Genomic DNA, 26711 nt, shown 5'->3' on the forward strand with positions numbered 1-26711 from the left:
ACAATACTCCAAGAACAAGTTTATTAAAATGAAATCAAAGGGAAAAACATATATAATGTATTTATAACTACCAGGTTCAACTCCTGGACTTATTGCAGACTCAGTACTCTCTTCTTTACTTATTTTCTTATTTCTATACTCAACAGTAATTACTCTGATCTTACACTCGTACTGCACCGAACCTTACTGGTGTTACATTACATGGCATAGTAGGACCGGTTCCTTGGCCCTACTCACAATACATATTACATGGCACTCCTTGTACATTACTTTACTGCCACTCCAAGTGGGTACTTCTACTTAACATACACGTTAATACTGAAACCAGCAGATACGTGGGTCCACTACCCAACATGAAATAATTATTTCCAACTAATTATCCCTAACATACATGTTACAACACTCTCTGTGGACATATACTTCCAGGGTGCATCCCAGGGTAGAACACTGAGATTCACGACCGTTGTTGTGGTCAGTGGCAGCCAGACACATGGCGAGTCTGGGGTCGGGCACTACGAGGCAGTGGAGCATATTAATCAGGCCGCATCGGTGCCATCATTTCATATATTGTTCCCTGCTGAGTAGACGATAAGTTTAACCTTTGCTTACTACTGTACTGTAAATAATATTATTAAAAAGGCTGATGAAACAAAATGGAGTATTATTATGAGTGATATTTAGCCAACACCAAATGTCTACACTAAGGCCATGGTAGAAGAGATTTACATCTTAAGAGCAGATAATTATAACTTGTGTTTAATATAAATAAAAGTGGCATTTGTCACTTGTCTTTATTTCTGCTACATTCATTGAGTTTGTTCAAGTGGTTTTATATTGATGTATATCACTGTATTCAAGTGCATGTGTCACATTTACCTTCAGTTAAAGTCATTCAAACATTTATTGAATTCTGTTTTTTTCATGCACAAGTTTATAATGTTTGAGAGTACTCTTCCGGGAGAAACATTTTCCACATTCCTCACATTCAAACTCTTTCATACCACTGTGTCCAAGAATGTGTCTCTTGAGAGTACCCTTTAGTGCAAAATGTTTCCCACATTCCTCACATTTAAACTTCTTTATACCACTGTGTACAAGAATGTGTGTGTCTTGAGAGTTCTCTTCCGGGAGAAATATTTCCCACATTCCTCACATTCAAACTCCTTTATACCACTGTGTCCAAGAATGTGGGTCTTGAGATGACCCTTCTGGGAGAAACATTTCCCACATTCCTCACATTCAAACTTCTTTATACCATTGTGTACAAGAATGTGTTTCTCAAGAGTACTCTTCTGAGAGAAACATTTCCCATATTCCTCACATTCAAACTTCTTTATACCATTGTGTACAAGAATGTGTTTCTCAAGAGTACTCTTCTGGGAGAAACATTTCCCACATTCCTCACATTCAAACTCCTTCACACCATTGTGTACAAGAATGTGTGACTTGAGAAGACCCTTCTGGGAGAAACATTTCTCACATTCCTCACATTCAAACTCCTTTACACCATTGTGTACAAGAATGTGTGACTTGAGATGACCCTTCTGGGAGAAACAGTTCTCACATTCCTCACATTCAAACTCATTTACACCATTGTGTACAAGAATGTGTGACTTCAGATGACCCTTCTGGGAGAAACATTTCTCACATTCCTCATATTCAAACTCCTTTACACCATTGTGTACAACAATGAGTGCCTTGAGAGTACTCTTCTCGGAGAAACATTGCCCACATTCCTCACAGGAGAACTTTTTATCTCTGCTTGACATTGTGAACTTGTACTTAGTTACACTTGGTCTTGAGATGTGACATGACAGTATCTGAAACAAAATATTTTGCCTTAGATTATATTCTTATGAAATTATATTTTTAAACGAAAACTACAAGTGACTAAATCAACTTGTGTAAAATAAGAGTAAAACTAAATAAAAAATAAAAAATAAAAAGGTTATATTAATCTACACCACAAAGATGACGGAAAACCAGCTTTTTTTAAGTGAGACAGATTGTATGAGTATGGAAACACAGAAGAAGGCAGAGCATTCAACAGTGTGAGGAAAGAAGGAGGTACTATAATGGGTTATTATAGTGTGACTGACATCCACACAGCCACAGTTTGGCTGTGTGAGTAAAGAAGGATGTACTATAACGGGTTATTATAGTGTGACAGACATATACAGTGGGGTATGCTATAACGAACGTAATTGGTTCCAGAACCTCGTTCGTTATAGGATTAATCCGTTCCAGGCCCCCAAATACAACCACTTAACACTGGAAAAAATTCTGTGGAAAATGTAAAAAATACGGTACTTTATCTTACCTTAGTGTTGTTCAGCATGCAGGACAGGAGGCAGAGGGGGAGGGGGGAGGAGAGAATTATGGAGAAGAGGTGGAAGGAGAGGAGTCATCCTTCCTAGCCCTCTTTGGTGACTGTCTCACAGGCACTTTGTCTGTAGGTTCTTTTGTTACCTTTGTAAAGAAGGAATCCAGGGTTGGCTGCTTCAACCTTGATTTCTGGACCTTCCAAAAGTAGTTCATAACATTGTCATTGAACACACTGATGGCCTTTTGCACAGAACCAACATCAGGATGATAATCCTCAGCAAGCTTGGACAGTTTGCTCCAGCAAAAGAACGCATCTTTCAGATCTTTGGCTGGAATGATGTGGCTTTCCTCCTTGTCCTCCTCCTCCTCCCCTGACTCCTCAGAAGTTAAGCTCCGCTTCAGTGTCTCGTTTTCCTCTTTGTGAAGCTCAAGCAGCTCCTCAGTGGACAATTCCTTACTGTGCTCTTCCACCAACTCCTCAACATCATCATCATCCACTTCCAGGCCCATGGAATTGCCCAGAGACACAATTTCATGAACAACAGCCTCTTCTTCTAACTCTTCGAAGCCTTCAAAGTCTCTTTGAAGGACACATTCAGGCCACAATGGCCTCCAAGCAGCACAAAGACACCTCACAGTAACCTCTTTCCAGGCTGAGGTAATTAAAAATACAGCATCTGCTATATTGAAGTGACTCTTCCAAAATTTCTTCAAGCTAACATCACTGGAAGAAGTGGACGCAAAACATTTTCTAAACAGTGCCTTTGTGTACAACTTCTTAAAGTTAGAAATTACCTGTTGATCCATGGGCTGGATGAGAGGTGTTGTGTTGGGTGGCAAGAAGTGCACAGTGATGAAGTTCAACTCCTCTGGCAATTCAACCATCAAATTAGGAGGGTGGGCTGGTGCATTGTCCATCACCAACAAAGCTTTCAGTGGAAGATTATTCTCCCTGAGGTATTCCCAAACACTGGGTCCAAACACCTCAATCACCCACTCAAGAGAATAAATTCCTGGTCACCCAAGCCTTTGGGTTTGACCGCCACATAACACCAAGGCGGGTCTTCCTAATTTTTTTGAAAGCTCAGGGGTTTTCTGCGTGGTACACAAGGAGTGGCTTTATTTTGCAGTCACCAGAAGCATTAGCACAAAGAAGGAGGGTAAGCCTGTCTTTCATTGGCTTATGGCCAGGGGCAGAAGTTTCCTCCTTGGTAATGTATGTACGGCGAGGTATTTTTTTCCAAAAAAGTCCAGTTTCATCACAGTTGAATACCTGCTGAGAAACAAAGCCTCCCTCTTTAATAATATTCAAAAAATGTCATGGTGTTCCTTAGCTGCTTACTTATCTGCACTAGCAGCATCACCATGTCTCACAACACTATGTATTTTATTTCTCCTTCTGAAACCAGTAAACCACCCCTTGGTACCCATAAACACTGGCACATCACTATCACTTGCACTGGGAGTCTTGGCTTTAAGGTCCTCAAACAATTGTCTGGCCTTCTCACAAATTATAGCTTCACTAATGCTATCACCTGCCATTTCTTTCTCCTTTATCCACACTAAGAGTAAATTTTCCATCTCCTCAGGGGAGGGTACCAATCCAGTAGTGTGTCTTAGTGTGGGAGGAAACGACATAGGTAAGGTTAGGAGTGAGGAACTTTTCAAGAGGTATAGGGAGGCGCTGGGGAAGATTAGAGATAAGGGAGGGATCCCGATAGTATGTGGTGTCTTGCCTAGAAGAGGGGTTGGTCGTGAATGGCTGTCCAGGGCAATTGCTATTAATTGCCGACTGGAAAAACATTGTGCAAACAATGGTTGGGCATTCATTGATAACTGGCAACGATTCTATGGCAACGACTACCTGTACTGTCGCGACGGAGTACACTTGTCTCGTGAGGGGGTAAAGACGTTGTCTGCATCCCTGGAGCGTGAAATTGTCACTCCGAAGGGGGGGTTTCGCCAGTAGAGAGGGGTCGGGGAAAGTGGGAGTCAAAAAACAAGCAGGTCCTGGGAAGTAAAATTAGTTGCTCAGGACAAGGGGTAAAACAGGACCAGGGAAGAGTAGGTTTAAATGTATACTATACAAACAGTAGGAGCGTTAGAAATAAAATAGACTTGCTGAGAGCGGTTGTATGTACCGAGAATGTAGACGTCATAGCAATCACCGAAACTTGGATGAATCTGGCGAGCAAAATTTTTTTATCAGAGTACCACATAGAAGGGTACAACCTTTTTCACAAGGACGGGGAAGGTAGGAAGGGGGAAGGGGTCGCACTCTTCGTCAAGGATACCAAAATAGGGCGGCAGATTAATTAACGGCAGGATGCAAATGCACTACAGGAGGATTTAAATGAACTGCAGGAGTGGTCAGAAAAATGGCGAATGAAATTCAACACCAGCAAGTGCAGTGTACTTAATATTAGAAGAACAAATACTGTAAACGTATACAGCCTTAACAACATCGAGCAAGAGAAGTCAACTTGTGAAAGAGACCTAGGGGTACTCGTAAGCCCGGACCTTCGGCCTAGAAAACAGTGCGTGAATGTTCAAAATAAAGCAAACAGAGTATTAGGTTTCACATCTAGAAGTGTAAGTAATAAGAGTGCGGAGGTTATATTGCAATTATACTTTGCGCTAGTCAGGCAGCACCTCAATTATGCTTTTCAGTTCTGGTGCCCTTATTATAGAATGGATATCAATTCACTGGCGTCGGTGCAGCGAAGAATGACGAAAATTAATACGGGACTTAGAAAATTTCCCTATCATGATAGATTAAAGAAACTAAACTTGCATTCCCTAGAAAGACAAAAAGTGCGGGGAAATATTATAGAAGTATTTAAGTGGGTGAAAGGAATCAATAAAGGAGATATAGAGAAAGTTCTTATAACATCCGAGCAAGATAGGACTCGTAGCAATGGATTTAAGTTGGATAAGTTTAGGATTAGGAGGGAGATAGGAAGAAACTGGTTCACAAATGAGTGGAACAAGCTTAGCAACTTTGTAGTAAGTGCTGGGGCGCTGGAAAGTTTTAAAAGGAGACTAGATAGATTCATGGACGATAGAGGGTGGCTGTAACTCCCGACAGGAGCTGCTATGCACAGGTCAATCAACCTATTGCACACTCCTTATTTTCTTATGTTCTTAACTCCCTAGCTAAATTTCTTACATTATTTCTACCGTCCTGCTATTCAACATACAGTATTAGGCTAATGGTTACGATAGCATTGCTCAACTCACGAGCCATATTGGATGAAATGTAAATTTACCGACTTGTATTGATAAATACCGTATATATTCGTGTGTAGTTCGAGTTTTCAAGACCAAATTTTTAGGCAAAAAATTGGGGGTCGACCTCTACATGGGTAATAGTTTTGTTAGGTTGAATCCGTGCACGATGGGAAGGCCAAGGAGCAGCTTTTAGCTTCAGACATGAAAAATATTTACCATATACTGCCAGTAAACAAAGGAAACGTAAAATATGTACCAATTAGTAATGAAAAGTTGTGCAGTGCCTTCAGCAGATGAAGCTCACCAACTTACAAGAGGCTAAGTTATCTTACAACGTGCTTTCAGTAGTCTATGTTGAAATTCTTAGCACAGGCTAACTTACCATGTCATATACGGTATCACAGTACTATTGATCTACAAAAAATACCGGTAATAAAAACCTTTTCGATATTTCACACTTAATGTAATACCTGGTAATCTACCTCAACCTCATAATGTTTACAACGACGCATGACGCACCACCAGCTGTTGAGTATCAGCTAGACGGTACACGTGTTTTTCGAATCGTTTTCAGTTAAAAAACTGTTACATCACACGTGTATTTTATCTTAACTGTGCCTGAATGAATATATTCTCAGAAATAAATAGTAGTTTTGCTGAAATGTGATGTATTTCAATGTAAAATAGGATAAAATACATGACAAAAACAAAAGACTTTACCTAACCTTCCGATGTTCAAGAGATGTTACTCGTTTTATTAATAGTTTTCGGTTAAAATACTGTTATATTACAATGATATTCTATTCATACTGTGCTTGATATACTACATTCACGGAAATGTAATATTTTTGCTCAAATGACATACGTATTACAGTGGAAAGTGGGGTAAAACCATGGCAAAAACAATCGACTTTCGCTTTCTTTTGTTGTTCAAAAGATGTTACCATAATCGCTTTTCGAATGGTTTTCAGTTAAAAAATTTTGTATTACAATAATATTTCCTCCTAATTGACTTGAATAAACACTTCAATGGAAATATAATATATTTTTGCTGAAACTACCTGCGTTTCAGTGTAAAGTGTCGCAATACTGGTAAACAATTTGCCTTCGGCGCTCGGTGTTTCAGGCACGGCGACCCTCAGTTTATAGGACGTAGAGTGTTTTTAGTGAAGGTTTTGCTGTTCCATTACCCGCAAAAACTTGGGTCAACCTATAAACGAGGCATATCATAAATTACTGATTTCTTGGTCAAAAAATCAGGGTCGACCTATAATTGAGGTAGAATTATAGACGAGCACAGGTTGTACCTCTCTAGTCCGGCAACCTCGGGACCTGACCGGTGCCGGACCATGGAAATTGCCGGACCATGGAAATTCACCCTTTTCCTGGATAGATAGTGACTTGTGCTTATGCCTGGAAGCACTAGCACCACTTTCTCTGCGTCATGGTCTCTTTGAAGACATATTGAAGGGTTAAATGTCGTATAGTAGCTTCTCAAATTTCGCGAGTTTTTAATTCTTAACGTATTTTATTGGAACACACAAAAAAATAAATAAATAAAAATTTTGACGGCGGAAACTTGAATTTCGACGGGTTTGAACGGCCCGCCAACGTGCAGACGACGTGCATAATCGTGTAAACAGCGTCATTTCTCTTATGTACAAAAGATTCATTATTGTTTATTACTGAATGTCTTTTTTATTGAATTAATGTTTATGTGTGCAAAATGAGCAATACAATTCATTAATAATACGTAGAAAATTAAAACACATGAGGAAATGACACAGCATTGTTTTCGTTGATTACAAAACCAGTGACTGACTGGTTCTACATATAAAACTGAAGAAAATAAGACCTTGGTTGTAGCTGTAGTAAAATTAATATGGTTGTTTTAAGTAATGTTATTTAATGTTAATAAATGGAACAATAGAAGTAGCTAACGATAATGGTAAAGAAAAAGAGAGATCGCATATGTAAGTGCGCATGCGCACACGTGAAAACATATCGTCATTACTTTACATAAGAATATGAAAGCAACACTTATTTACTGTTCATATATATTTTAATTAATGTTTCTGAATTTGTTTTTATTGAATTAATGTACGTGTGTGCAAAATTAACAATACAATTTATTAATAATACGTGGAATATTAGAGGAGACGAGACGGCTGCCGGCATTGTTTATGTTAAAGCTTACGAAACCAGTGACTGATTGGTTCTACATATAAAACTGAAGAAAATAAGACCCTGAGTTTAGCTGTAGTAAAATTAATGTAAAAAATGAATATGGTTGCTTGAAGTACCTGTAATGTTATTTAATGTTAATAAATGGAACAATATAAGTAGCTAACCATTAATGGTAAAAAAAAAAGTGAGACTGCTCGTATGTAAGTGCGCACATGTGAAAATATATCGTCATTACTCTACATAAGAATATGAAAGCAACACTTATTTACTGCTCATATATATTGAAGGGTTAAATGTTGTACTCTGTATAGACAAGCAGAGAGAGAGAGAGAGAGCAGCCGAACTGCCGGATGTAAACAAACCTTAATTTCCCGCGGCTTTTTTTTTTTTTAAGGGGATTAGCCCACCCGGGCATAGGTCACTGACCCACATTGGGGCCTGAGGGGCAAAAATTTAATACTCCTGTAATAATAATAATAATTCAGATAAAAAAAAAAAAAAAAAAGCTGCCTATCTACCTATTGGACAAACTAAAATCGTTCCGGACCACGGGAGTTTCCGGACCACAGAATGCCGGACTAGAGAGGTACAACCTGTATATACGGTAGATTGACAGATACAGTATACAGTAGATAAAACAGACTGAGATAGGTATTGATAGATATACTGAAAGGCACAAAAAGACAGACAGACACACAAACACACATAAACAGTTAAGTAGATAGAAAGATATAAACGGAAGACAGACAGGGAGACAAATGACTCCTTTAGTTTACCTTGCCATATGGTGGTGGTGGTGCTGTGGTAGTGGTGGCGGTGTTATAGTGTTCATTGGAATTAAATTCTACAATGTCAGCTCTTTGTCTCAGCCTGCAGTTATCATTTTCAGTTGTGATGGTGCTGCTCAATTTCCTAAGGTTTAGTCGTTAACTCATATGTAACAAAAAAATAAATAAAAATTATTATACACAATACTGTAGTTTATGAAAAAAATATGTCCATAAATTAATAGTCATCCAGTCAGAAGTTGTTTGTTTTATGCATTTGGTTTATGTGAACTTTCTTGGGACTGTAAGCCTTGCATGCTTGACATAATCTGTTATTTTTGCCTTAATATTCCCAGCTAAATTGGTGGTACATTTAATACAGTATTTTAGACAGGTAGATATACAGTAGAATGCTAGTTATCCGGCACCTACAGTGCACAGTGCTACAGTCTGACCTCACAAATTCGTGTCTCAGAAAAAAAACACTTTTTTAACACTTATTAAACTCCATATAAATGACGTGGCTTATAAATAAAGAAAATATAATAAAAACTACACAAAGGTACTACTTTATATGCTGATTAAGGATCTTGGTTCATAGTTTAAAAATTCATGTAATTAGTGTTAATTAATGACCTTTGAAATAATTCAAGATATTTAGAATATCTAAAAAGTCAATTATGCTGTGAATGCAAGTTTTAAATCACCTTTATATACATTCTCTAAATAATAAATAAATACTGACAGATATTGGTAAGCCATATGGATAGACATACAGTACATAGATTGACACTGACAAATACTTATATTGATAAATAGATTGACAAATATAGATAAAACCGACTGAGATGGGTACTGGCAGATAATGGATAGATAAATTGATAGATATACTGAAAGGCACAGAAAGACAGACACACAAACATACATATGCAGTTAGATCAGTGGTTCCCAACCTGTTCCGCTCTGTGACCCCAATACAAGATATGATAACTTCCGTTGCCCAGTCTAAATCTTTCTTCGATGAAACAAACTAAACGTCGCTGGAATGAGCAGTTGGGTGTGATACTTTAATATTTTATTATTATTAGTGGTATATACAGTACCAGTAGCTACAGGGACAATATAAAATAGAACTGCCACACAATAAAATATTCCAAGTCATGCATAGTTTATGTGAACAATATAAACCTCTGTTGTGTCCGCAGTAAATGCTGTGTATTATAATCTCACATAAATAAACTTAACTCCACAACAACTTGGGTACTCAAAACTATGGATGCTGTGCAGGTGTGCATAATTTAAGAAGGGTCAAAAAGAACATTAAAAAAGTTATTTAAAACTCAGTGGGTTGGCTGACATTGGTTTTTGTCACCAATTGTGGCATCAGTGGTTTAGTCACAGTCAGGGCACAGTGGAAGCTATCTTCCACGTGGAGTCGATAGCGCTGTTTTTATTTGATGCTCAACAGCGTGAAAATACCCGCTTCACAGAGACAGGTAGACGAGAATGGCAAAGCACCAGGATAACCAGTTTGCTGATAATAAGGAAGCGGACCATTGCCACCCAGAACTCTGTCAAGTATCATTAGCTCAGATGGTTTAAACCATGAGTCAGCAACCTTTATAGTACACTAATTAGCCACATTGTAAACAAGAAATTAGCCACCACACAGTGTACTTATCAATGTGCATTAAATAAAACTTGAAATTGGGCATTAAGAAATATAGAACTAAACTTTATACTGTACTGGTACTGTATTCAGACAAGTACTGTAATGGTATACGAAAAGTTGTTGAGTATCCTATTGGGTGGTAATAAATACTAATACAACAAAATTATGATTCACAAAGAACAATACAGAGGAAATAGTTACTATGACGTGCATTCAATTCAATTGAATAGAATATCCTCTGCAATTTTTGTGATATCTGGTTCAAATTTAGTAAAAGCTACTACAGTACCACAATTGCCTTTTTTATGACTGTCAGTGAGCTTTAAGAGGTACAGTACAGTACTTGCTCTTTACACAAGTCAACACCTTAGTGTTACCTGATTCACATTTATTTTCTCCAAAGTCTAACAATGACTCTTGCAGTTTTGTGAATATGTTTCAGGATATTAATCTGCAGTCCAAGATCTACAGCTGTGCATCACCAAGAGCACAGTACTACCACGTTGGAAACACCGCTTCTTGTCCGAATATTGAAGTTAAGCAACGTTAGTACTGTACCTAGATGGGAGACTGCCTGGCCCTAAGAGCACCACATGCTCTTGACATAAAGACTCTACTGGAAATAAGTATCTCATGGCTTTGTCTGCTTATAAACAAAAGGATTTGAAACAGATTTTCAACATTAATTGTTATAAGTATTTTATGTACTAGCAGTGTCAGGTATAATTTACCAGTTTAACAAAGAGTATCAGATTAGGTGTTCCAACATCCTTATCTTACCTTATCAACTTAGCCGGCCGCTCATCACATATCTTAGATGCTAAAATGCCGGCCACAAATATGAAGGTAGCAGACCCCTGGTTTAAACTCTGCTAGGAGGGTCAAGCCATGTTTAGTTTTATTATGAACTCACATGGTTCAAATTACTCCCACGGTCAACAGGCTGGGAACCACTGACCGTAATATAGATTGAAAAATATAAAAAAGGAAGACCGACAGACAGACAAATGACTAACAGCAGCACATTTACAACAACTTGTCTTAGGAGTTTGGTGGGCACAAAGATTTCCTGTATAGGCTATAAGAGCTGTTCCTATAGTTTACCTTGCTATAGGTGGTAGTGCTGTGGTAGTGGCAGTGATGATAGTGCCATGGTGGTGGTAGTGTTGGTGATAGTGATGGTGGCAGCTCTTGATCCATGCTCCATTATCATTTTCATCTGTTATGGAGCAGTTCAATTTCCCAGAGTTTTGTTGTAACATCTCCTGTAACAAACAAAAATTATATTTACTATAAAAAAAACTTGGGGAGGTTAGGTTAGGTTAGACCCAGACAGCTGCTGCAGTCTATTATCTTCCAAACTTACTTAACACAGTCAACATTACAACACACAGCGGTTAATATTGACAATTGACCCGTGGACGAGTTATTTGTTTTACTGTTTATTTTCTTACTTTATTTTCATTAGTGAGTTCTGATATGATAACCATTTCTTGTACAAATGTTTAGTTTTGTAGATAATTAGGCGCACACTAATTTGTCTTCCCAGCTGTAATGAGGCCGCACTCTGCTGCGGCACCTTTCCCCGGGCTCGCGGCAATTTCATTTTCAGCATGACGTGTGAAGGTTGTCGCCTGTCTTATATGGACGTAATTTGAGAATATAGGGATAAAAACAAGGAGACCCTTCAATTGTTCAAAGACCATGGCATTGTTCCTTTAAACAGAGACTGTCCACACTACAGGAATCCCTGTGCTTTTAGACTGGAAAGAAATGTTTTCATCACTTCCTCAACGCCGTGGCCTGACGTTTCCCGCCATAACAATAAATCACTCCGCCCCCCCGAGCTGCATAAGTGCCAATGCGGCCGCATGATCTCACGGGAGGACTCGGGTGCAGAGTCCCCCGGTAAGGAAGTTAGGTAAGGTTAGGTAGGTTTGTTTGGCGGGGTTGGTTAGGTCTGTGTTTCATACCCACAACGGTTAAGTTAATTAAATTTTAGTAATATCCATTTTTTAACTCATATGCACAAACTACAACAGAGTCCACTACAAAAAACAGTTAAAATCCGGAGTTTTGAAAATCGTTTTCTATCAATTTAGGCCGTGGGTTAGTTATGAATAATTACCCACATAAAATATACCAGTATATTACACATAAAATATATCAGTATATACATATATAAAATATGCCTGTGTATACATATACGGTATATTAATGCAGTTTGGCCAACACACGGCGACTGTTTTTACCATCCCCAACCTTTAAATCTCCTTTTATTTGGAGTATTTCTAAACCCATTTCAACCAGGGGGGCAAAGTATAATAATTTCAGAAATTAATTTTAAAGTTTTTCCAAACTTTTTTGGGGGGTATAACTCTAAAACGGGTACTTTCCCCCGGAAATAAAGGTCAAATTCGATTAAATCCCCCCAAAATATACACTTGGATAAACTAAATTCTATACTCTAGGCCTAGGGCAAACTGTAATGTTACCCGGCATACATCAGTATTCATTTACCAGGTGGAAATAAGATACATAAGACAATTACGGATACTTACAAAATGTTACCACAAGGTCCACAGACACCACACCACAGCTCACGCCGAGAACGACTTTGTTGTGTGAGTTGGCAGAGACTGGTGACCAAGAGTAGCGGAAACAGACCTTAAGAGTAGCGGACCTCAATGAAAGTATCCCCCTGCTGGGGTCTGTAGGACGTAGTGCTTGGGGCAGGAAGAGGAGTTGGTGTCTGCTTAGAGAAGCAGTGCTGCTCTAGGGTGTCTAACCTGCGGTGTAAAGACAGCAGCTGTAGAGCCGATGAGAGCTGCCTCTGTGTGGATAAGCCAGTCTTCCATGTTACTTTAAGACTGGGAGAGTGATCGGTTTCTCCTCCATCCTGTGTGAGTGCGAATCTCAGGGGGTCACCATTTGTGGGGTATGAGATGTTTGGTTCACACTCAGGATGGGATGGAGAAACGAAACTCACAATGTGCTCTCTGTATACATGTTGTATTGGATGTAAAGTGCAGCTTGGTGCTGGGAAGTGGCAGCGTGGTTACAAGCGTAATGCAGAGAGAGCTGGTTGGTGAGGATGCTCAGAGGAGGACCAGCTTGTGGGTCGCCACGCTCGCCGGCGGGAGCGAGGGCCGCCAGGCAGGAGCGGAGGAGGTGGTGTTACTAGCTGGTTGGTGTAGGTAGAAAGCGATAGGTCACCACGAGGTCAGGTCTTATATAGCGGAGGTAGGCGTGGCTTAATAGTTGACCTGAGTTATGTGAGGCGGCGCTGGTTGACCTAGACCACGAGGCATACACTGGGGAATTCGCGGGGTCGGCTACTCAGCGACACCCGGCGTTTGTAGGGGACGAATCCACTACAACCACACCCCTCTTGCAAGTTTATTGAGAAAGGTTCGTAAATAAATGCTGAACTCACATAACCCAAATGTAGCCGCAATGAAATAATGGTCCTACATGAATAAATCAGACTGCCAATCACTTCTCGACTGGTATTTGGTGTCACAAAGTCACAAAAAATTGGTAAACTTAATTTAATCTGAGTTAATAGATCGAGTGCATGTACCTAACCTAACCTAACACAACTCAGATTAAATTAAGTTTACCAATTTTTTGTGACTTATGACACCAAATAATAATCGAGAAGTGATTCACAGCTCGATTTACGCTTCTACGACCATCATTTGACTTCATTGCGGCTACATTTGGGTAATTACTCGCTCCGTCGGTACATGCACGCGATCAATTAACCCAGATTAAAGTAAGTTTTCCAATTTTTTGTGACTTTGTGACACCAAATACTAGTCGAGAAGTGATTAGCAGTCCGATTTATTCATGTAGGACCATTATTTGACTTCATTGCGGCTACATTTGGGTACATTTGGGTAATTAGTTGGACCGCTTCAAAGACATGCCGCCACCAATTCAAAGGTGAATACATTGCATATGCTGATGATGTCACCCAGATCATCCGCCATCCAGGCAAGGCCAAACAGATGATGGCATTAAAAACAGCTTGCGCCATAATACAAATAAATAATTACGAGAAGAAATGGAAAATAAAAACTAATACACAGAAACTAAAAATCATATACATTTCAAGGATAAACTCAGCACCAATCACAGTAAACAACGGAGAAACACAATACTCAAACGAAGGAAAAATACTGGGGCTGACAATAACAAGAACCGGAATAAATAAACACATAACAGAGCGGAATAGACTAGCCCAAATACAGCTTACCAAATTAAGAAGATTCGGCAAAATGGAAGAGAAAATACAACTACACCTATTTAAAGCACTTGTCCGCCCCCATCTTGAATACCCGCCAATACCATTAAACACGATCAGCCTTACCAACCAATTAAAACTCCAGGCAACACAAAACAAAGCCATCCACAGAGCCTCCAAACAACGTCCCCCATACACAACCAAAATTAAAGAGCTTCACGAAAAATACAACATTTTACCACTGAGCATAAGAACATCCAGCCAAGCACAGGCAGTATGGTACAAACTAGAAGTAATGGAAGACGAAATATATACAGTAATCGACTAAAAACAGAGGACACCACAAGATCACACAACTGGTGGCCAAAAAGCCTTCTCTATAACCCTCAAGAGCCAGAACTATTGTACACTAAACAAAAGATGAGAGTTTTCTACTAGTTACACAAGGACCTAGTAGACCTCTCCAATAACAAACAACCCCATTCGTCTTCACCACACGCAGCCTTTAAATATTAGGGATATGATAAGCAACAGATCTTACTTTTAAGGAGAGGTTCTTACCCATATATTTCACACCAGATTCATCGTGCAGGAGAAACGGACCAGACAGTGTGGCGTAAATATTAAGGCCGTGCAGCAAGGGCTTCCATGGTTTCCTGTCAGTTTCTACGTCCGCCTCAGTTACACATTCTTTACATTTTTGTTTATTACGAATTGTACACTTAAAATAACAAATGAAACTTACTCACTATTAAATTAAATATCATATTCATTAATACCATTATATTAAAGTAAATAACAATAACATCTGTTACATAACCCTGTATTGGTAACCAAAATACCGACGCTAGACACCAGTTTAAAGTGAACATTGAAAAGCCTTTTATCTTCCCAGACTCATAAGGATTTTGTGTGTTAGTAACTTTCAGAATAATATGTATGTTGTCTAGCAAATAAAATGTGTATATGTATGATAACCGTGTTTTTCTTTGCCTTAAGAGAATAGAAACACATTACCAGTAAATTAGGAGTGGAACCTAACATAACCTATCCGAATCTTAATTATCCTAATCTAATGTAACTTTATTCCTAACCTATTTTTACTTTTACTTTTATCTTCGTTAGCCACTTGAGCGGTCGGTCACGTCTCTGTTAGTCTTTTCTGCACTGATGGCAAGTACTGGGCATGTACTGGCTCCTGATTGTATCTATTTCTGCCCCAGTGTTGGTCAAGTCTGGTCTTGAACGAGCTCACACTCGATGACCAAACTTGACTTATCCTAATCAAACCAAATCTAATATAATACAGCCTAACCTATAAAATATCCAAATATAACCTATCCAAACCAATATAATGTACCAGAGTTTCTAATAATGCTGAAATCCATTTATTCATATCGGTTGTTTTGTTGATAATCTGTAACGTTGTAGTGGATTCCTCCCCTACAAACGCCGTGTGTCGCTGATTAGCTGACCCGCCGCGTATCTCCCAGAGTATCCCTCGTGGTCAAGGTCAGGTAACCAGCTTCGGTTCGGCGGGGGCCTACCATCAAGCCACGCCTACCCCCGCTATATAAGACCTCACCTGGCAGTCATCGGCCTCTTTCTACTTACCGCCACCAGCAAGCAACATCTCTCAACAGCTCCACACCACATGCTCCCTCAGAAAGCTCCTCGCCCTACAGGAACTCTGAGTAAGCTTCGCCCGATCTAGTATCTCTTTAACACTGTGCTGTGCAACAGTATATACACGGGAAACACATTGTGACTTTCTGTTCTACCTCAATCCTGGGTGTTGGATATATTACATGTACAGGTACGTACGTTGTGAGGCCAAATAAGAGACCCTGACAACCTGCCACAACAGTATGCTACAACGTAAAATACATTTCGCATGTTTTTTCTAAAATTCCATCATGTACTAGGTAGGAGGCAGGTACCAAACAGGGAAGTACTACCACCTGGGAAGATATTGGAAGCATAATGTGTTGCCTAATGGTAGACCCTGCTACCATATGGCATCACGAAAATTGTGACCAAGTCCCAAGTTGCTGATCTGACTTTCTGCCTCATTTACACACAATTGCTTGGTCTTAATTGTGTCTCTTACTATTGACAACACAACATACATATATTGTGTATCACTTTTGATTTTTTTTCATTTTGTATTTCTTTGTGGTTCTTTTTTTTTATTATTATTATTATTATTATTATTATTATTATTATTATTATTATTATTATTATCGCCCCCAAGGCCCCGACGTGGGTCAGTGACCTGTGCCCGGATGGGCTAATCCCCGTAATAATTTTTTTTTAACTTTTTGTTATTAAAACTGCTATAAGTAAGGTTAATTTCTCCAATACTCGTATAACTCTGCCCTGCATTAACTCCATAGTAATTATTCTATACTTAGTAAATAAATAATTATAATTATTATTATTATTATTATTATTAACCGAATCTCGAGAATTTTATCTTTACAGTCAATAATTCAGACAATTCTAAGACACTTTTCTTCTATGGCGTTTCCCGCACAAATGACTTATATTATTATTATTATTATTATTATTATTATTATTGTTGTTGTTATTGTTAACCATTTAATACTACGGTAACACCTTTAAACTCATTCAAAGTAATTTAATTTCCGCATTTAATCTCATTCATGAAATTGTTTATTTACGTTCGTTTTCTTTATTGGATAAAAGAAAATGTAACTTTTACTGGGGGACTTCTTTATTTTTTATTATGGTTACAGGATAAAACAATTATTTTATTTTAGTGTAATATATTTTATTTTCTCATCTTCGCCACGATCAACCAGTTAGTCGCTTGGAAGTTCGGCCACGTCTCTGTTAGGCACTGTTGGCACTGTGGGCACATACTGGCTCTCTGTTACTGTTGGCAGCCAGCGTGAGATTGTAGTGGATTCCTCCCCTACAAATGTTTGTCGCTGAGTAGCCGACCCCGCGAATTCCCCAGTGTATGCCTCGTGGTCCAGGTCAACCAGCGACGCCTTACATGACGGAGGTCAACTATTAAGCCACGCCTACCTCCGCTATATAAGACCTGACCTCGTGGTGACTTACCTCTCTTTCTACCTACACCAACCAGCAAACAACACCTCCGCTTCTGCCTGGCGGCCCTCGCTCCCGCCAGTGAGCATGGCGACCCACAAGCTGGTCCTCCTCTGAGCATCCTCACCAACCAGCTCTCTCTACATCACGCTTGTAACCACGCTGCTACCCCCCAGCACCAAGCTGCACTATACATCCAATACAATATGTATACAGAGAGCACATTGTGAGTTTCCTTTCTCCATCCCATCCTGAGTGTGAACCAAATAAAACGTACCCCACAAATGGTGACCCCGGAGATACGAACTCACACAGGATGGAGGAGAAATAACTCATACCCCACAGGATCTCTACATACTTTATTACTTAACAATAGATTGATCCTACAAAGGCCACTGGCGTCCCCCATTCGGCATGGAAGCCTATAATTGGGTGGCCCCTTAGGTTGTAATAAGGTAAGATGCTCTTTAACATTTCTTCATCAACAACAACACACAGACATTCGAGCATAAACCAATTTTATATCACTTCCCCAAATAATTTATTATTTCAAAACTTTTAGGATTATGAATAGTAAAATGCTAAATATTAATATAATTTCAATCATATTCTTCATTTGATGATTATTCGCCCAATATAAATGAAAATATTTACATGAAAAAGACACTATGAACGTCGCTATCACAGTTGACAACAAGTAGTTAGTGTTACATTAATACCACGAATAAAATTGATAAACTACTCATTTAAAAATCTAAATTAATATTAGACTTAATCGAATCAAAAGTCAGTAAATGATTGTTATTTTATTCTAAAGTAGCTAATATTGATTTTAAGTTGTTTAAATACATGATTAATTGCAACTAAATAAGTAATGGGATATATTTCCTCTACAGATCAAACTATTTAGAGTTAGGCTATTCAAAAAAAAAAAATTAAGTCTATATTTATGAAATATTATTTAAAACCATGTATTAATGGTGAATCTTGAAAATATAATTAAAAGTGAGCAAGTGATATTGTTTTTTCTTTGGTGATTGATATTACTCAGACTAATTAATTAGAACTCATTTAAAAATACTAACTGATTGTTATATTAATTTGAATAACCATGAATTACACTTAAAAATCCATTAACTTAGAAAAACAAATTAAAAATAAATGGGTAAAGGTGTTCGTGGTAGTAGATCAACATATCCCGTCTTCCCAGCTGACAACAGAATCCTCGAGAGTAACTGAGGAACATCCAGTAGGTATTTTGACCATTAACAGCAGATACCAGCCATTACGTAACTTCCAATCACATCAGAATTTGGGGGGAGTAACTCGGCTACGATTTCAGGTGAGCTAAAGCTATGATCAAATGAGTTAAAGCTATAAAAGGAGGGAAAATATTAGTTAGCCGGAGGTGGTTGAGCCGTGAGGATATGGCAAAGCTAAGAAGAGATTAAGACAGCTGTTGGGGAACTTTAGCTGTATGTTTAACTGATTTTTAGCTTTGAGATCACAGTAAAGCTAAGAAGATACATACACCTAGAGGGGAGGTTGAAATTTAGCTGAGGTCACGGTAGAGCCAAGAAGATATCTAGACCAGGTTAAGACTTAGCTGTGAGTTGTCAACATTAACAGCAAAAAACGAGACCCAGCTACGATTTTAAATTATCTTTAGCTTGAAATCAGAGAAGTTAAAGCTAAGACTTGAGACAGTGAAAAATATAGTCATTTAGAGAATAATTAAGGTATATTTCCTCCTTATCATCATCATTGGTCCGTTAATAATTACACTGTTTCCATTTGAGTTTTATTCATACACAATTAATCACAAATTATTTATTCAAGTAATTAAAGAATCACTAATTATGTTAGATTAATATGAAAGTTAGGTTAGCTTAGTTTAGGTTATACTTAGGTTAATTTAGCATTAGGTTATGTTAATATAAAGGTTTGAATAGATTAGCTAAGGTTAGTTTTAACATTATAGTTGATAATATTAAGGTTGGATTAGTTTAGCATCAGGGTGGATAATCTTCAGGTGATCCACATATATTTACCTGGTAAGATGAGCTGTCACAGAGGAGAAGTCACAGAGGAGAATTATAACACCGGTACTGTTTCTATATCTCTCTATAATATCTACAGCGCCTCATCCTACAGGTGGCGGGGGAAGGAGGAGGAGGCATGATGTAATACCCCCCACACATCATCCCTCCGACTGCAATACTCCATTACTGTTAACGGGTTACCTGAAGAATAGACACCCTAGTTTATTTCACCTATAGATTAATTTGTTTTAACCCCAATGTACATCCACAGTAACATTTAAAAGTGCATATTTTAACATAAATAATCTCAGTATGGTACATTTTTTAACATTAACCCCAGTACAGATGCAATACATATTTTAGCAGACATAAACACTGTTCTTCCAAGTTAACATTAACCAGTGCATCATCATCAAGGTGTTACCATACATAACTGTCCAAGAATGTCTCCCCAGAATGGTGGTGGCACAAATAACATCGAGGTTGAGAACATTGGTCCGTCCCCTCATGATGGCCAGCAGCAGGAACCTATCGTCCAGTGCCCCGGAGGTTCTGCTGGAGGAGGTGGGGAACAAGGGCATCATCACACTCAACCGCCCTAAAGCCCTCAACTCTCTCAATATCAACATGATCCGTCTGATTTATCCTAAACTACAGGAGTGGGAAACTACCAAGTCTATGGTTATTATTAAAGGTGACTGGTTAATGTTTATTCATTTATCCTTTTCACCATTTATCACATTTTTAGCCATTTGGTTTGTTGGTCTTTGCTATGTTATGACCTTTATTGTCCAGTGTTAGTACAGGTGGAAACTCTAGTAGCTGCCTTAATCCTATGTTAATTTTTTTCCATTCTGTGCAGTCTCCTCAGTAAAACAATTTATGCCTCATCCTATATAATGTATTTGTTGATTTAGAATGTGGAATAATTAACCATTATACACCGAAATTTTCCAAAAAAAAATAGACCCCCCAAAATATATTGATTAGTGTGGTTGAGTATGATTGATATAGTAACCATTATTGTGGTTGTTGTAGGTGCTGGAGAAAAAGCCTTCTGTGCCGGAGGTGATGTGAGGTCCATCGTGGAGACAGTCAACGACCCAAACCCCGTCGGTGAATACTTCTTCAGAGAGGAGTACATTCTTAACTGTCTCATAGGAACGCTACACATACCTTACGTGGCTCTCATTGATGGTGAGTCGTGTGTTGTGAGGTGGATCACGCTGTAAGGAAGCAAAAACAGATCCAAATATGTGCGTATTTGTGGGCTTGTGACTTAAATGTGTGTATATTATTATCTTTTATCACGTGGGTTGGTTGTCGACGATGCCGGGATAAAAATAGATGGATAAATAGTAGATATATAAGATGTATAGATAGTTATGTTTAGTAGAATATATAGGGATGTTATTACTTATTATATAGATGAAGTAATTCTTTAAAAAAATACATCCATTCTAATAACAACTCCTGCAGGTATCACAATGGGTGGCGGCGTCGGGCTCTCAGTTCACGGCCAGTTCCGCGTGGCCACCGAACGCACGCTGTTCGCCATGCCAGAGACGGGTATCGGCCTTTTCCCTGACGTTGGCGGCTCGCATTTCCTACCTCGGCTGGGAGGACGACTGGGCATGTACCTGGCTCTCACAGGTGACGACTTTCTTACTGGGGTCACGCATTGATGTTTTTCCTAGAGTGATTGTGTGAATGTACTGTTCAATGATGTATTCAAGATCTTTCAATCAATCAATCAATCAATAAATATCTATCTGTCTGTCTTTCCACATAGGTCATCGTCTTAAAGGGCGTGAAGTGATGAAGGCGGGGTTGGCGACCCATGTGTGTGACAGTGCAAGAATAGGGGAGCTGGAGGAGTCCTTGTTGAAGATGGAGTCGAACTACCCGGAGGACGTGGCTGCCGTACTTGATACATTCAGTCAGGTGTTTATTTAATTATTTATGTCCTTACTTAGAACTGTCAACTGGTCACTGTGTAGCACCTGGGTCTCCATACTTAAATATTAAACTGATTCATTCCTCTGGTGTTAATTAATCTGTTATCTTTGTTGATTTTTTATGATTGCTAGTGTGTGTTACCTATGAGTCATTTGTTTATAATGCTTTTATTTTCTTTATATTACCTGCATTATCTATATACATGCTGAACTGTATACCTGTGTTGTCTATATACATACTGAGCTGTATACTGTACCTGCATTATCTATATACATGCTGAACTGTATACCTGTGTTGTCTATATACATACTGAGCTGTATACTGTACCTGCATTATCTATATACATGCTGAACTGTATACCTGTGTTGTCTATATACATGCTGAACCAATTGTAAACTTGTACAATTAATTTATTGAATATACATCTATTCATCTGTAAATTACAGGAGGCCACATTCAGCAAAAATGACCCATTCTCCCTCCAGTCTCACCTGCCAAAGATACAGTCATGCTTTTCTGGAGCCAGTGTGGAGGAGATCATCGCTAATCTGGAGAAGGTAACCTGACCTAACCTAACTTGACCTCTCTCAAATAGTGACATTAGTTGACATAATTGCCTTGAACATTTTGCCCCCGGTATCTGATCTATATTTTGTCAGCAGGAAGGGTCAGAATGGTCACAAAAGCAGCTAGCGATATTAGGCAAGATGTCCCCCACATCTCTCAAAGTCACCTTCGAGCAGATAGAGCGCGGGGCTAACCTCACCCTCCCTGAGTGTCTCTCTATGGAGTACCGCATCGTCAGCCACATATATAAAGGACACGACTTTGCGGAAGGTTAGTGAGGCTGATTTGCTTTTGTTTTTGTAAATGTTTTAAGGATTAGTTAAGTCAAATATTGAATTAATGTGACTTGACTTGTTTTTATAATGTTTAATATTAATTTTGTCAAATATTAAAGGTTAGTGTGGACTGATGTTATTGTTATGGAGGTTTTAAAGTTTAGGCACCCAAAAAGCTACTGAAGAATTATGTTCCTGAAAAATCATCTTTCACTCAAAATTCTTTAACTTGAAATTCTGCAACTGGAGTGAATGTTACATCAGCTGCTTCTAGCACTATATGTATGTATAATAAACACCCCAATACACTTTCCTCACACCAGGACCAGAGGTTATGTGTCAGACCTCTTAATGTGTTGATGTAAGTGACAAACTTAGCAGCTTCCACGTCCCTGCAGACCAGAGTGTTTCACCAAGCAGAAATAACAGAACACTCTCCTGGAAACACATGACTATATTTCCCATAAATAATTATATATGTGTAAATTTATATAGAGTAAAGTGTTTCCACAGATAAAAAGCAAAACATCGAACAAAGTCTTTAAAAAAAAAATTCCCAACACTTGAAAGAGTGTTAACAAGTACTTAGGTTATTATCCACAACAAAGGTAAAATAATAACTATCAGGTTATTAAAATGACGGAAACACGCTACCATGGGTGTAGTGGTACGTAGTCTGAAGCACTGACTTGTAAAACTGAAATTAAGTATTGTACAGTAATGATTTTTTATCCTCTGGTGTTGAGTAATGATGTAGTAGAGACCACAAATGAGATGAGAAACTCAGCTGCCTCCCCCAAGATAGTTTTAGGGTGGGTTAAACTTCAGGCTGGTTAAGCAGGGTGGGAAATGAAACTTAAGGTGAGCGCTTTGGGGAGGGAAAGAGTCTGTTTATACACTTGTCTCTGATGTGAGTGTATATTTATTGTATTTTTAAGCTATTATAGCCATGTTGACGTGTCATGGGTTATCCGTCAGGCATCCGGGCTCTGTTGATCGACCGCGACAACAACCCCAAGTGGCAACCAGCGTCTCTGTCTGACCTTAGTCGTGAACAAGTGGACGAGTACTTCTCTCCGATACCAGACAAGGAAGATCTTATATTATGAAGATGTTGTGTTGCTGTTGTGTGTGTATCATATTGTAACCATCTTGTGTTAATGTGAAGCTTGGTTTGTGTGACTACCATCTTAAATTAAGTTTAATTTTAACAACAAACATTAAACAATTGATGTAAAAATGTGTTAAATTTGGGTATGCGTAATCTAACCACTTTATGCTTTTGTAAAGCTTGGCCTGGCTTGTGTGACTGCCCTCTGGGTTAAGAAGATTAATTAGTCTTATAGCCAATCAACCACATATATTATAAATATTAAAACATTGATTTATAATATATTAAGTTTGTGTGCAATAATGAAAACTACTTAATATCTGGTGTGATTTGTGTGACTACCATCTTGTACATAAACTACAAAAAAAATTATCTCTACAAAATTGTGTTGAGAAAATATGACAATGGGCGAAGTATTTTGACAACCTTACTGAGACAACAGGAGTCATAGTGTTCCTTCTGAAATTCATCGATCACCCTAAATACAGATACAGTTTATTGAGTTACTGTACAGGAACTAAACTAAGAATATGGTTGTATGTCACTACGATATTAACATAGGTGTGTGTGTGTATGTACAGTATTTTAACCAGTTTGTTGCTGCTGGCAAACTCAACCTAATTTTGGGGGATCACCTTATAGATATAATAATACAGTACTGTAACATAAAGTTTAGTAAAGCTTACATCTCTTACTTTTGTGTTCATCTATTGTTATAAGCTTGACTGTTGTATGAGTTATTAATTCTAAAGCTTAATCAGTGTCATTTTTGCAACATATTGTGGCTAATGAATGTACTATCTTTTTGCATTGTGTTTTTTTAACATGATTTTAGGTTTTGATTCATATATAGATAATATGAATGGATAGATAGAAAGACAGATTGATGGATAGTTAGGAAAAGAGAGAGAGAGAGAGGGATGGATAGATAGATAGATAGATAGATAGTGTGTATGTATTTGTTGTGTTAGGTCATAAGAATAGTGACTTGGGTTTAAAATAATTTATGTTTTGATATTGTAAGTTTGTGTGACAAGGATACTGTCTTAGAGAGCCTAAGTATTGTAAGTGGTTGTAAATGTGTACATGTAGTGTTATGTGAGAGGGATAGCACCATTGATCGTTAAAGTAACCAGGTGTTGATTATTACAGGTGTGCGTGCGGTGTTGATTGACAAGGACCACAAAACGTCGTGGAAACCGGCCACCCTGGCAGACGTACCCACGGATGAGGTCATCAAGAAACATTTTGACCCCCTCGAGCCTCAAAAGGAACTTACGTTATAGTGTTAACTTCCTTGATACTCACCCTTCAAGCTGCCTACCATCAACCACCTCCCCCCACCCCCCCCCCAATACTGCCTCCATTAAAACTCCATACTGTCTTCATTAATACCCCTATGCCACCTCAATCAACACACCCTCACACCACCCACCAATAACACCCCGACATTCTCGATGGTTGATTAAATTATGTGAGAAAACTCTGCTGTTTCTTCCACTCTCTCTCTCTCTCTTTCTCTTCCTTCCACTTCCCTCTTCTCTTTCTTATTCTCTCTCTTCATCTCCCAGTTTCTTTTGGGCTCTCTACTATAACACTTACTCTCACAGTATATCTATAGATGTCTTAAGTCAAACAGATCTATGGTTTCACCCTTACACCCAGAATTAATTTACCACACGACCCCCACCTGTACCAGCAGTGTTGTGGAGACCTATCAGAAGACCTAGCTCACCAATCTACCATAACCAACTCTCTATTGTACTAATTTTATTTATATATTTTTTTACAAGCAGCAGAATGTAAATTTGTCATTTTTATTTTGTTATTATTGATTTATTTAATTATTTTATTATTTGTACAAGAGTTTGGTGGAAATTAGTTTGTTGTTTTTAGAGAGAAGACATTTGGTGTTTGTAAACAGTTTTGTTTGTAGATTTAAATTCATTAAACATTGTGTCATAAAATTCTACCTTCAATTTATTGATTGTAAAATAATAAATATTCTGCTTCTTTATACTATTATTTAATTTTAGCGGTCAAAGTTAGTTTACGTAATTTGACAAAGTAAACATAGAGTGTCTGTCTAGGGAATAGAATATAATGTATTATGAAATATGTCACAAAATTAACATCGGTTTATGAAATGTAAATACGCATTTGTGATTGTTTTATAATGAAACATAAATTGAACTGTTAATTTTTTAATTTTTGTCATCATTTAACCTTGCCTCCCACCGACCTAACCTTACCATTGCCGATTTTCTTAAGAGTTCTGTGTATCTCGTAGCCAACCCATATAATAATACCTAGAAACACAGTTGATTTGTGAAGATATTTCCACTTTTTTTTTCTCATCTACATTTTTCCGTGCATAATTCTCCCTGACCATTTTCTTTAACGTTTGTTTACTCCTTGGTTCACCCCATATACAGTAGTGGGAGCGACATACGGGACAATAATAAGGGGAGTGTGTCTGGATATTTCTACAAGTTGTTTTAGATTTTCGTTATCATTGTTCATATTTTTTTGTGAATTCTCTCCTCCCATTACTACATTATCTTTGAGTTCTCTATACCTCTATGGTCCACCTTGTATAAGGATATTGGATAATTGAGATAGAAATTGAATATATAGCAAACAAGAATCATTATTAGTAACAACACTTATATACAGTATTTGAATGAGATGAGGTTGTGTGTGTAGATGTTAATAGTGTGTAAGTGTATGGCTGTTAATAGTGTGTGTGTTTATAGGACATATTATTATTGTGTGTGTGCATGTGTGTTTATAGGAAATGTTAATAGTCTGTGTGTGTTTAGAAATTGTATATCCTGTAGTGTGTGTGTCAGAGGCAGATCCAGAGGTGTAATTGCAAGGGGCACCTTCTGTACTACACCCGACTGTGAGTGCAATACTGTATAAAGCTCCCAGACTAACTAAAGTATGTACTAATATGCGCCACTTCCAACGAAACTCAAGAAAAAGTATAATGTATTAACAAATGTTAGTTTTATCTAAAATCCATGTATGTTTGTTTCATCCAATCAACATGAAGATATTATAAGCTTGACTAGTTTTATTATTCTTACAAATACCTGTATGAGTATGAGTATTAATTATATAAAAAGGTGAAACACTTCAAAAATGCAAAAATGGAGAGAAGGTAATAGAAGAATCCACGAGCTTCTGAATAATAAAAGAGTTGAATAATACTGACTATGAAATGTAAGTCGATAAACATATTT

At 38.1% G+C, this 26711-nt stretch overlaps 2 protein-coding genes across 6 annotated transcripts; one reads left to right on the forward strand and one right to left on the reverse strand.

Annotated features, from left to right (window-relative positions):
• Window positions 1-1530: 1530 nt before the first annotated feature.
• Window positions 1531-15082, reverse strand: LOC121856083 (gastrula zinc finger protein XlCGF71.1-like; the record flags this gene model as incomplete). The annotated part of the gene is made up of 3 exons (XM_042351380.1): window positions 14993-15082; window positions 11287-11447; window positions 1531-1820 (listed from the first exon to the last, which is right to left on the reverse strand). Coding segments are annotated over exons 2-3 (386 nt in total), but the record flags the coding sequence as incomplete, so codon positions are not given.
• A 3609-nt stretch (window positions 15083-18691) lies between these two features.
• LOC121856082 (3-hydroxyisobutyryl-CoA hydrolase, mitochondrial-like) lies at window positions 18692-26531 on the forward strand. Of its 5 annotated transcripts, none has more exons than XM_042351378.1 (9): window positions 18692-18851; window positions 20007-20245; window positions 20590-20748; window positions 21031-21204; window positions 21344-21495; window positions 21957-22067; window positions 22170-22347; window positions 23331-23481; window positions 24616-24752. In XM_042351378.1, exons 2-8 carry the CDS (start codon window positions 20008-20010, stop codon window positions 23459-23461), a joined length of 1143 nt encoding a protein of 380 aa, XP_042207312.1. In that variant the 5' UTR covers window positions 18692-18851; window position 20007; the 3' UTR covers window positions 23462-23481; window positions 24616-24752. The 5 variants fall into 5 exon arrangements, with proteins under 5 accessions (XP_042207312.1, XP_042207309.1, XP_042207313.1 ...); XM_042351379.1 differs by having other exon boundaries at window positions 18693-18851; window positions 22173-22347; XM_042351375.1 differs by lacking the exon at window positions 23331-23481 and having other exon boundaries at window positions 24616-26531.
• The last annotated feature ends 180 nt before the right edge of the window (window positions 26532-26711 follow it).

The sequence above is a fragment of the Homarus americanus genome, unplaced genomic scaffold, assembly GCF_018991925.1.
Source record: "Homarus americanus isolate GMGI-L3 unplaced genomic scaffold, GMGI_Hamer_2.0 scaffold11628, whole genome shotgun sequence".
Taxonomy (NCBI): Eukaryota; Metazoa; Arthropoda; class Malacostraca; order Decapoda; family Nephropidae; genus Homarus; species Homarus americanus.